The sequence below is a fragment of the Myxine glutinosa genome, unplaced genomic scaffold, assembly GCF_964187855.1.
Source record: "Myxine glutinosa unplaced genomic scaffold, kmMyxGlut1.1 SCAFFOLD_943, whole genome shotgun sequence".
Lineage (NCBI taxonomy): Eukaryota > Metazoa > Chordata > Myxini > Myxiniformes > Myxinidae > Myxine > Myxine glutinosa.
In genome coordinates this window covers 39372-52223 of record NW_027617038.1, presented here as the reverse complement: position 1 = coordinate 52223, position 12852 = coordinate 39372, and the positions used below count along the sequence as shown (strand labels likewise).

The window sequence follows — 12852 nt, the reverse complement described above, 5'->3', positions numbered from 1 at the left end:
AATCAATTAATCGATTAATTATTTATTGGTTAATCTATTTAAAAAAATTTTCTTTGATAAATGGCTTTTTAAATTAAATTTCAAAAAGTTACAGCTTCGGATTAGGTATGCTATTAGCCAATTGATTGAGATAATATTTTATGATCATTGTTTATTAATTTTAATTATGTAATTAATCAATTATTGTACAACTCTCCCTCCCAATACAGTCTCAATGAGCTGCACTGCGGTATTGTCGGGCGCCTAAGGCATTGCCGCAATGGATGATATTTATTTATTTGACATGGGGGCGGTGTACTTTGTATCTGTACTTGTTTCTCTTTCTGTTTGTTTACTTTAATAAATGTATAGAACCAACCTCACCTTGAGCAAACCATGATTTGTATTGATACTCATAATATTTTGTTTGGTGGTCATTACAAATCCACCATGCGACACAGCTTCGAGTCCTGTCTAATCTGCATTACTTGTCTTGCTTGTCACGTTATTTCTCTCCAATTTGTGTCCCATATTTAAGGAGAAAAGCAAGAGTTACCCCTGGAGAAGAACCCGAAATGGGAGGCCCTGCTGGAGGTAATACAGGAAATTGAAAGAGAAAACATAGACAGCAAGGATCTTGGAGGGCCAGGTGAGCTTTTTCATTTGTTTATTTTACATTACATGCTTTTTCTTTGTTGTTGTTACCTCCGCCGCCAAAGGTGGATGGAGGTTATGTTTTCACGCCTGTCTGTCTGTCCGTTTGTCCGTTTGTGAACAAGATATCTCAAAACGTTGTGGACGGATTCGGACGAAATTTGGCAGAGAGGTAGCATGTGTGACAAGGACAAAATGATTAGATTTTGGTGAAGATCCGGATTCGGATCTGGATACTGGAATTTTAAAAATTGATTCTTCACCATTGGGTGATTGGGCTAAAACCGATACATAGCAGGATATCTCATAAAGTTGTGGACGGATTTGGACGAAACTTGGTGGACCGGTTGGGTGTCTGACAAGGACAAATAGATTCGATTTTGGTGAAGATCTGAATATGGATTCGGATATGAGAATTATTTAATTTTTTAAGTGATTCTTCATCATTGAGAAATAGGACGAAAACCAACATACAATAATAATAATAATAATAATAATACATTTATTTTGTATAGCGCTTTTCAAGAAACCCAAAGACGCTTTGACATAGTACGTAAAACAGACAAAAAAGACAAAAATACATAATTAAATAACCAAACAGAAAGGAAGGAGAAGGAGAAGAGACGGTCAGGGGTTCAATGCGGTGTTGAACAGGTGGGTCTTGAGTGATGATTTGAATGTGGTGAGTGAGGAGGAGTCTCTGATGGTTTGAGGTAGTGAGTTCCAGAGTGTGGGAGCGGCGATGGAGAAGGCCCTGTCCCCCCAGGATCTGAGTTTGGTCCGGATTGGGGTGGGGGGGGGGGGGGGCAGGAGGTCATATAGCAGGATATCTCAAAAGGTTGTGGATGGATTTGGACGAAACTTGGTGGAGAGGTTGTGTGTGAAAAGGACTAATCGTTTCGATTTTGGTAAAGATCTGAATATGGATTCGGCTACAAGAGTTATTTAATTTTTAAGTGATTCTTCACCATTGAGAGATCGGGTGAAAAGCGATATATGACATGATATTTTAAAAGGTTGTGGACAAGTTATGACTAAACTTGGTGGATGAGTTGGTTCGGTGACAAGAACAAACCGATTTAGATTTTGGTTCAGTTCCGAATCCAGATCTGGCTTATCAGTGGGATTCAAAACGTAAACTGTTCACCAGGCGGAGTTATGCTTTTTACTGAGTGCCGTTCTAGTTGTTGTTGTTGTTGTTGTGTAATGCAATGGTGACAGTAGAGTACACAAACAATTCGTGAAGATGGAGTGGTGCCAATAAACCTTCCCCTGCCCTCGTTAAGTTAATTTAAAAGGTCATAACGTGATACTGTGTGCTTCTTGGTGTTCCCAAGACAAACTATATAAGAGAGGTTTATCTCCATTTTCTGCTTATACAGGGCTTGCGTGCACTTTCTGTTGCCACGAGCTTGTTATCCTCACATTTTTGAAAAAGAAACGTGGAAGGGGTGGGGTGGAGGGAGTATTGGAATTGCCTTTGTCTCTCTGGCTGTCTGTCTGCCTGTCGCACCATCTCCTCCTTAACCGTTTCACCAAACTTGATAGTTATGATCACCACATGGCACGAAAGTGCAAGAGCAGTACCCAGTGGCAGGGTCAAAAGGTCAAATAAAAAAATATGCAATTACAAGAACATTTATAACATTTTTTCATGGAACTTTGTATTTGTAATCACATAGTATTTATTACAGGAGTTATAAAGGGGGAAAAATAACTCAAAATTTGATATTGGGCCATTCCTGGTCCAACCTTTTGCCATCTTTCAACTTTGCTTTCCGTGGGAGGCCTGTGGATATGCAGTGGTGCCCCAACGACCTCACTCTAGTCATTGATTTGCATATGCTGCTGTATTTGACAACGTGTACAACAATTTGGACAACAAGGTGAGGAAAGACGAGTTTATTTCTGTGCTTGTGTTGCAGGCCAGGTGTTGGTGTGTGCAAGTGATGACAAAACCTGTGCCCAGCTCCGCCAATTACTTTGCCGAGGCCCAGATTACCTCCTGCAAAGTATGTTTAAGCAATCGCATTTTGGGAGTGCTGGTGGCAGCGGCAGTGCTAATAGTGCAAGAGGCCTTGATGGAAAGATTGATGCCACCGATGCATTAGATATGCCAAAGATATCTACAGAATGGCTCCAACCTGCAGGTTGCATCAGAAATCCTTCAGTCGTCAGAGGTCAAAAGAGACCTCTGACGTCAAAGAAAAGAGAGAGAGAAAGAAAAGAGACCAGCAGAGGCTCTGAGGGTCAAAGGTCTGAGAAAGGGAAGAAGAAGAAAAGAGAAGAGAAGGAAAGTGGATTAGGTAAGAATCCTCAAGATTTAACACTGACGCAGATGTTGCAACATCACAAAAAGAATGAATCTGATCAGGAGGAAGAAGATGAGAATGATGAAGGGAATGAACTTTGCTATCAAGATGAGGAGAAGGCAGGGGTAGTGGAGGAGGAGGAGCAGGAGGAGGAAATGAAATCTGACTCAGAAGAAAAGAATCAAGAGGAAGAAAGACATCAGGACCAGAAGAAGGAAGATGAAGTGATAAAACAGGAGTGTGGTGATGTTAAAGGCGTACATGAAAACAAAGCAGGTGGAGAATGTGAGCCCTCCGTGGAAATGTCAGAGCGGCTTGGATTGCGGGATGACTCCGTGGCGGTGCTGCACCCACTGCGGGGCTCTGCGGACCCATACGGCTTAACACGTGTCCTGCGTGAACTGCAGCCACGCTATGTCATACTTTATGATGCGGACCTGGGTCCTGTGCGGCAGCTCGAGGTGTTTCGGGCTAGCCGACCCGGCCTACCACTAAGGCAAGCAATGTTCAACTTGTAATCGATTGTAATTCTGCAAGTGTTATTAAGAATCACTGTACAATTCCTGTAAAGGAATAAATTTGTGTAATTTATCAGTTATGTCACTCCTAGGGCTTCATTGCTGAGGAGTTGCTTCCTCTTTTTGCAGAGTCTACTTTCTAATGTTTGAAGGTTCCACAGAGGAGCAGAGATATCTCACCACGTTGCGGAAGGAAAAGGAAGCCTTTGAAATGCTTATACGGTGCGTGCTTTAGTTTCTCCTTCACTTGTCACATATCGTTGCTCGTCTCACCATCTTGCATGTTTGCATAACTAATGTTTTAATGTACTTTGTTACTTGCTGTGTTCGAGGTGTTCGAAGAATCGAAGATTTTTCAAGTGTATTGGTCGGTTGCATTTGTGGTTCTGTCTGTTTGTTTGTCTGTTTGTTTGTCACCGGCCTACAGGTCACAATTCTAAACCGATCGTCACGAAACTTCACCAAGCTGTATAGGTCATTCCAATTGAGAAGCCTATTGTTTTTGGAGTCAAAAGGTCGAAAAGTCAACATAGGCCAAAGGTCACCAACTTTGCCAAATTTCTAAAATCCTAAATTTTCATCCGATTGACTTGAAATTTGAATAGAACTTGCATATCTGGTCACTGAATTCAACCACAAATTATATTTTAGGTGAACATAGGCCAAAAGGTCAACATAGGCCGAATTTCTAAAATGACCAATTTTCATTTGATTGACTTGAAATTCTAAGAGGATTTACATATATGGGCACTGAATTCAACCACCAACTATTTTTGAGGTCAACATAGGCCAAAAGGTCAGCATAGGCCAAGTTTTTTAAATCCTCAATTTTCATCTGATTGACTTGAAAATTAACAGCATTTGCACATTGAGTCACTAAATAGGCAAACTAACTATTTTTGAGGTCAAAAGGTCAAAGGTCAACTCAAGGTCAACCTTACAAAATCATCATTTTTCATCTGAAAAATCGTCACTTTTCTTCCTGTTGGCTCGAGCTTTGATCAAGATTGTCAATTTTAATTTTGATGAAATGGACAATTTGCTGTATCAATGGAATTTTTTTTCTTGGGGGCGGGGGGCGGATTTTGCAAGTATCGTGCTCCGCATGACGTCTTCTTGTTATTCCATTTATTGGCAATGCACATTTCATCCGTCGAGCATATTATTTTATTACTTCATAATAATTTTAATTCTGGATGTACAGGCCATACTTTTATATTATTCGAATATGAAATGTAGGCTTACGGAAGAGCAGGCACGCTTTTGGATTTCAAATGCTAGTAAATGCGTGTACAACTTTAAAAGGACCAAATGGTTAACAGACACAAAATATGAGAAACAATACAACAAGAACATACTGATGCTTCACTGTAAAAGAGGAGAAATTGAGTGAAGGATGGAGACAGGGTCTCACAGATGTAACCAGAGTGAAGTCAAATGCGTGCCATCACAAATCCCCACGTTTTCCACCTCAAGCAAAGTTTAAAAATAAAATAAAAAACAGACTTGAACCCAATCGAACATCTCTGGAGAGACCTGAAAATGGCTGTCCACCGACGATCCCCATCCAACCTGACAGAGCTTGAGAGGATCTGCCGAGAAGAATGGCAGAAAATCCCCAAATCTAGGTGTGCAAAGCTTGTCGCGTCATACCCAAGAAAACTCGAGGCTGTAATCGCTGCCAAAGGTGCTTCAACTAAGTACTGAGTTAAGGGTCAGAATACTTATGTCAATGTGATATTTCAGTTTTTTCTTTTTAATAAATGTGCAAAACTTTCTAAAATCCTGTTTTCTCTTTGTCGTTATGGGGTATTGAGTGTATGTTGATGAGGGGAAAAATGAATTTAAACGATTTCAGCATAAGGCTGCAACATACCAAAATGTGAAAAAAGTGAAGGGGTCTGAATACTTTCTGAATGCACTGTGTACTTGAGCAATGCATGGAGTAGCATGTTCTATGAACTTTCTAGTTGATCACTGTGCTCAGATTTGGTGATTTATTTTGTTTTTGTGCTAATGTATTCAGGGTGCTGAACTGGGAACATACTGGCATTCTGGAGATAGTTGGGGCTTATTGACTGAAACTCATTCCAAAATATTGTGATCTTCTCAGGGAGAAGGCCAGCATGGTTGTGCCGATTGAGAGGGAGGGAAGGGATGATACAAACCTTGACCTGATATGTGACATGAGAAAATCACATGCTACAGTGGATTCTTGGAAAGCAGGTATGTGTGACGGAGACATGAAATAGCCTAAGTTTTCAACTGCGAGGTGCAAGTTGGGTAACCTATTTTTATAAGTTCCAACGTAATTATAGTATGATGTATACACAAAGAATTAAGTTAAGCACCCCTACACAACGAATTAAGGTAAGCACCCCCTAATATATATTCTTTGTGTATATGTATACATTGGCATATATTCTAAGGTATGTAAGATCAAATAATGATTGGTATGACATTAGCAATTATCCATTGATGAAATTGAGTGATCAAAGTGAAAAAAAGTGATTGGTTGAGTCAGTGATCCGATCACGTGGGTCCTACACACGTTATTGACGCAAAGATCGCTAGAGGTCTTCTCAGAACAATGACTGTACGTTAGAAAACATAAACGTCATCCACACTGTCCGTGATGGACCTATAGCTCCATACTTAAATTGAGGTGAAAATATGCCTAAAATTCCCAAAAAATTTCACCTTAAATTATTCAGAATAAAATATTGAAAACGGCATGATTGTTATGTTTTTATGTGACCATAATATCACTTCTCCAGAAAATATAGCAATATCATGGGTATATTACACTGTTTTGACGACAACAAACTTGTAATGTGCGAGGTTGTAAAAAAACGGGGGGGGTGCTTAACTTAATTCTTTGTGTATATTTTAAACTGAAACCTCGTGGCACCTTGTCAAGTTTATGCATCTCTGAAGTATGCTCCCCTCCGTCCCTTCCCTCACTTTAAATGGCACCACAGCCGAGTCTGCTTGTGAGAAGGCCAAATGTCTCAAATCTGTGTTTGCTTTCAGAATATTGTGCATCAAACCCCTCGATCCCTGCAGCTCCCACACCATCCCGTACCCCACCGCACCTTAACACTGTGTCTTTCTCACCCGAGAAGCTGGAGAAAGTTTCTGGCAGCAATTGACTGATTCTTAAAACCTGCTGGTACACGTTCTTCAAACCTGCTGTGCCGATCTTGCACATCCTCTTTCTGCTCTGTTCACCCTATAATTTGCCCTCGGTCACCTTCTGTCTACTTGGATGTCAACTAACATCACTACAATACCCAAACATGTCACAAACACAGATTTTCTTCACTACAGGCCTCTGAGATTGCTTCTAATTGTAATAAAAGTCATGGAATCATTCATCGCAGTTGACATCAAATCCATCCTTTTCTCCAATGGCCTGATCTCAGACCATCAGTTTGTATGCAGACCCACTCACTCTACCCGATACATGCTGCTTTTGCTCTCGCAACAATGGTTAAAAGACCTAAATCTCAGATGACATCAGGGCTGCCTCTCTCGACATATCTCAATAATTTGACAGTCTGGCATCCTGCCCACCTCTCCAGACTCTTTACCGATGGCATCCGACGTCACCTCCTCTCATGGCTTATGACTTCCTCGACTCACGTAGTCAATACATGGCTCTCAATGGGATGCTCTCATCTTGTCTCCCTGTCAAGACTGGAGTGCTCCAAACTATCGTCTTGGGCCCATCCTGACCCTCATCGTAATCAATAATCTTTCTGATTCTCTGGATAACTCTGCTTATCTCTTTGCTGATGACTCCACCCTCTGGCCTAGCATCCCTCATCCTTCAGATAGGCAGGCGGCAGCCTCTACCCTCTCTGCAGACCTTGATATAATCACGAGCTGGTTCTACACATGGAATATGTCTTTCAATCCTGATACATCTCTCACTCTGTTGCTCTGAAAGGCCCATCTGGCAAACCCCTCCCATCGACTTCCTTAACAAACCTCTTGAAGAGGGTCATTTACTCAAACTGTTCAGCCTCATCATCAGCCATGATTTTCTTGGGCAAACGACATATCTAAGTTGGCCTTCAAAGCCAATTTGGATTCCTGACTGCATCTTGAGTTGTAGGGTCAAATGTGAACAGCAAGTAGGTTTGGAGCTTCTTGGGGTTGTTATCTCCATAAGTGGATTTCACAAGGTTGATTGATGTTCATCCAAGGCCTAAAGTATGATAGAGTCTCATAACTTCCATGTAACACTTCCATGGTGCAACCCTCCTCCTTCTTAAATGTATACATTTCACTTTTTATGGTCCAACCTGGATTTCCGATTTGGCATTAGTTGTGTTTTTTAACTGGTGTTAATGGGGAGTTACGTTTGATTCCTCCAGCTTGGCTCAACAGTCTTTGATATTCCCCATGGTATGCTTTTGAGTATTTTCAGGTGATATTTTTCATAGCGTATTTGTTCGGAGGGCTCTTTTTAAGATTGCCACTGAGTGTCGAGCAGTTTTGAATTATAGTTTGTTTGTTGTGATAAATTCCCTTCCCCCCCCCCCCCCCCCCCTTTGTGAGTGTGCAGGTGGTCAGGTGCAAGGTGAGATCCCAAGGGTGGTTGTGGATATGCGTGAGTTTCGCAGTGAACTCCCTGCTTTGCTTCATCGCCGTGGCTTTCAGATTGAGCCAGTTACTCTGGAGGTGACCTTCAGGAGATCTGATGTGTGCATTATTGAGGATATGGACGTATTCAAATGATGCTTTTTAAAATATGGCTTTATTTTTTCCTTTTTCATCGATGTTTGTGCACATCTTGGTGATGGTCATAGTACATGTTGCCCGGGTGTTTTTACCCGCACACATGAAGTGAAGAGCGAGGTTAAGCAATTGCTTCACTTGTCTGTCTGTTCATCGACAAACATCTGTTTATGATCGAGGAACAACTTGATTTCAGTTGAATGTTATATTTTGAACATGAATCGGAACATGAATCAGAAAACACACCTGTCGTTTAAAAGCAGTATTTTGGCTCTGAATTTGTCGTGATCACGCATGTGCAGAGAGGAGTGAGAATGTTTTTTTTTTTTGTTTTTTTTTTTACTGTCTGTCTACCTGTCTGGCAGTCAAACGAAATTGAAAACCATTCCAAACAGGAAACTTACTGTTTTATGGATAAAGGATAGACACAACAGGCACGAATAACAAATTTAATGTGTTAAATAAGGTGGTGTGATAGTCGCTGCATCAACGGCGGTAAACTACCAACGTTTTTTTTTTTTGCTACAACCTTTAAATTCTTTATTTTATTTCAGTTCAATTATGCACTTGAACATTGTAGAGCACAAATCGCCCTTTTGCCGCTTCCAAAACCCTTCCTTTTAACAGTACTTGAACAACATATTACAGCATTTTACGTCATCATGACCAATCACATTTGCTTCTCATAGACTTGTCCGTTTCCCTTGTCCTTGTTTCTCAAGACAGCATGGGATAAGGTGTTCTGTGAACGCTCTTAATTATGTTTTTACTTGCAGAGTACCCGTACTATGGGCGATCTTGTTCCATGCATGCAACATGGTGTTCTGGCACATTCAGTCAACCCTCGTTAATCCGACCCTTTTTATTCCGGAGATCTCGCTATCCGACCAAAACATCCAGGAACAGATTTCCGCCATTCATTTTATCCCTATATTCTGCAAAATCGTTTATCGGACAATCTTGCTAATCCAACATTGGGTGCTGGGAACAAAGTAGTCCGGATTAACAAGGGGTTGACTGTACCTTTATTTGGGCGGTGTATAGGGAACTGACAGCTGCCTCAATCACTCCCGAAAATAAAAATAACCTGGGTTATGTGTATGAAATAAAAACATGCTTACTACTTATAATTCAAAACACATCACTGCCCTGGAAAACGTGGGGACAGGAATACTGTACTGTAAAGAGTAAGGTCTTGTAATAACCTCTTCCACCTGGAGGCGGTGCTACACAGTACACATTTACATAGAGAATATACCCCACCCTACCCCCACCCCAAGACCACCGTCAAAGATAAAAACACCCCTATACACTAATTGGGCTCCTGCTGATCCTGTGTAGCAAGTCTGGATGTAATCGGCCCAGAACTGTGGCAGTAGCGAGACAAACACGCACTCACACCAGTCCATGAATTGTCACAAGGATGCACAATTTATGGAATTTTAACTATTTTTGGCATTGAAATTTCGGATACCATTTGGGAACTTAGGGAAAGAGTGGGGAAAATAAGCACACTTCTGCTTTGGTAAAACTTTTTTTTATATCTGCAAATTCATAAACGTGGTGTTCAGGTTCGTGTTAGGGTTGTCTTGCAGTCCTGGAAAAGTATGAATGAACAAATATTTACTCTCTAATTGTTTTGCATTATTTTCTTGTGTTTTGTGTTGCCATTATGGTTGTTCTTATTAGTCCCCTACCGGTGTACACCGGAGGGGACTATAGGTTTGCACTCCGCCCCTCCATCTGTTAGTCTGTCCATCCGTCACGCAAAGAACAGTTTTCCGGACTTTTTTTCCTGAACTCTTAATGCTAATGATTTCAAACTTGGTACATGGTTTCCTTATGATAAGTTACAGATGAAGTTCGAACTTCACGACGTTTCGATCATTTTTGACAAAGTTATGGCACTTTGAACTTTGGTAATTTCCCCAACAGTTTTCCGGACGACAGACTGCCGGTAGGGGACATGTATTGCAGCGAAATACTCAGAATGCTTGTTCTCTTTAGATGTCCAAACAAAATTACTTTAAACCTGAATTGTGCATTCTACCTTTTTAATGATACATAGAAAGATTCAGCCAAATATAATTAAATGTAGCATAAGGGTCGGAGCAACTGCTCCGAGATTCTGACTGTGGCCGAGTCATACCAAAGACTTTCAAATGTTATGTGCTGCTTACTTGCCTGATGTCCAGCATTTGAAGGATCGACCACAGATAAACCCCATAAGTTGAAATTAATGGGAAGGGGGAAATTCGTTAATTTTCTCACTGGGTGCAGAGAGAAAAGTGATGTCATAAAGATGGTGTTCGGCTGGTGCCTAGAGTGCTCTGGCAAGTGATGCCACTTCCCCCAAGCTCAGCAGCTATGTTTTCCTGAAATCAAGGCCAGTTTTGTCTCGTGTATTTGTCTGCCTGTATATACTCCTCCATGAGACTCGTGTTTTTGTCTGCTCCTCCATGAGCCTCCGACCATGTAGAGAAAAAATGTTTGGTATTGTGCTGACACAGTCAGCTAGCTTTTGCAAACATTGGAATGTCTAACACTATCCTGAAGTGTTTTTTTTAATCCCAAAGCAAACCCCAGATTCTAATCTTCTCGAAACCAAGATGGTCTCAAAATATTTGGATTGTTGATTAAAACAAACAAAAAACACCGTAGCTGGATCACAAATGATCTTAAAAACACTGAACTGTCTGCCCTGCATTGTTTTTGTACACTTGATGCCAATCTACACATTGTTGACTCTTAGTTTCCACATGGCAACTTGGAAGGGACACCCAAATACTAATTTGTTTTGATACGAACATGTTGCTCTGCAGGTCGGGGACTACCTGTTAACTCCTCAGCTGTGCGTTGAACGGAAGAGCATCAGTGACCTTGTATCTTCCCTCAACAATGGGCGGCTGTTTTCACAGTGCACGGCAATGTCACGACGCTATCCGAGGCCTGCTTTGCTCATCGAGTTTGACGCTGGGCAGCCATTTTCCCTGCAGGATTGTGCAGGAGGGGCAGCATTTCAGGTATCATTTGTTCTGCAGCTCAACAGTTCATTAGTGAAACACAGAGGTTGAGATTGATAAAGATTGGTCATGTCTAACACATTTTGAGATATGAATTTTAAAGCGGTACCCAGTGTACAAATAGTATGGAAGCATATTACCCGAGCATGTTCTGACAGTGTGGTTGTTAAGACAATGTGGTTTGAACAATAATTTGTCTTGATGAGTCATGTTTCCTTCCTCCTCCTGTAGGAAATCTCATCACATGGTATCACTTCAAAGCTTGCACTGCTTACACTACATTTCCCAAAACTTCGGTTGTTCTGGTGCCCCTCTCCACATGCTGCCGCAGAGCTTTTTGAAGAGCTCAAGCAAAACAAACCAGAGCCCGACCCGCAGGCTGCGGCCACGATCTCAGAGGAGGAATGTGGCTTTGCCTTCCCGGGTTCACGATTTAACACGGCGCCTTATGATTTCCTCCTTCGAATGCCTGGTGTTTCAGAAAAGACAGTGCGCTCACTGGCACGTGAAGCCAGAAGCCTGACTGGGTTAGCAGATATGGAGGAGTCACAGTTGGCAGAGGTGCTCGGGAGCACAGTCAATGCTCAGCGCCTCTGGACCTTTTTGCACACACCAGGCGCAAAAGCACTTAGCAGTAGGAACCGGTTAACCGGGTCAAGGGGAGGTGGCGGAGCCATGAAGGGGTTGGGCAAGGCTGGTAGACCTGGCAGAGTTAGAAGATAAAGTCAAAGTTGAATGCAGTCATCGTTGTTTCCCTCAGGGATGTTTCTGATCATTGTAAAAGGTTTAGCATCAAACTTACAACTCTGTGTAATGGACTGTATCTGGACACAGTTCCGATTTGAGTAATTTATTACATTTTACTATGATTGTGGATTAAGACTAATGATCACAGTGTGAAACACTTAACTGCAGAATAATGTGCATCTCATTATTACATTTGCAGAAAAGGAGGGTTTATGGAATTGAGAATAGGAAAGAGAAGAGAGCTTGGAGGACTGTGGGTAGAGAAACTGAAAAAGGTGTAAGGCGAGGGACACGAAGTTGTTTTGAGGATATAGGTGTTTGGGGGGAAGAGGAAAGGGACATTTATGTGGTACATAGGAGGTTATGGGGTGGCAGTGGAGTTGGGTTAAAATGCCTCGGTCTTTGCACACGTAATTATATATAGATGGTCTATGTTTAGCTCGGCCACAGCGACTGTTGCTGTGATGTTATATGTCTCTGCTTTGTGTGATAGCAGTCCCTATAAGCTGAAAGTTAATATGACGTGTCACGGAATAATCCCGCTCGCCCGTGGTGTAAATTCTTTTTTTTATTATTAAAGAAACACGAAATTTCACTTTTGTGTTGATGTTTTAATGTCTACCTGATCGTCCACCTTTGGTGGCAGAGGTGACAGATTATGTTTTCACCCCTGTTTTTGTCTGTGAGCAGAATATCTCAAAACATTACTTATGGATGGATTCGGGTGAAATTTGGTGGACAGGTTGCGTGTGTGACGATGATGAATTTATTCTATTTAATCCAACGGTTTATCAACTTAAATTAATTTTGGGAGGAAGTGTGAGGGATGGTAGAGTGGGGATGAACATGCACAACCATCACCAGATGCATATA

At 41.5% G+C, this 12852-nt stretch overlaps 1 protein-coding gene across 2 annotated transcripts in view; it reads left to right on the top strand.

The window, feature by feature from the left end:
- The window catches only part of LOC137435572 (DNA repair endonuclease XPF), a 44688-nt gene extending 32114 nt beyond the window's left edge, over nucleotides 1-12574 (top strand). For both annotated transcript variants that reach the window (XM_068129472.2, XM_068129473.2), the window contains 7 exons: nucleotides 518-628; nucleotides 2559-3441; nucleotides 3593-3685; nucleotides 5577-5689; nucleotides 8037-8152; nucleotides 11032-11232; nucleotides 11464-12574. In XM_068129472.2, coding sequence (XP_067985573.2) covers nucleotides 518-628; nucleotides 2559-3441; nucleotides 3593-3685; nucleotides 5577-5689; nucleotides 8037-8152; nucleotides 11032-11232; nucleotides 11464-11955 — 2009 coding nt within the window. In that variant the 3' untranslated portion in view covers nucleotides 11956-12574. The remainder of the gene's footprint in view (nucleotides 1-517; nucleotides 629-2558; nucleotides 3442-3592; nucleotides 3686-5576; nucleotides 5690-8036; nucleotides 8153-11031; nucleotides 11233-11463) is intronic.
- Nucleotides 12575-12852: the final 278 nt, after the last annotated feature.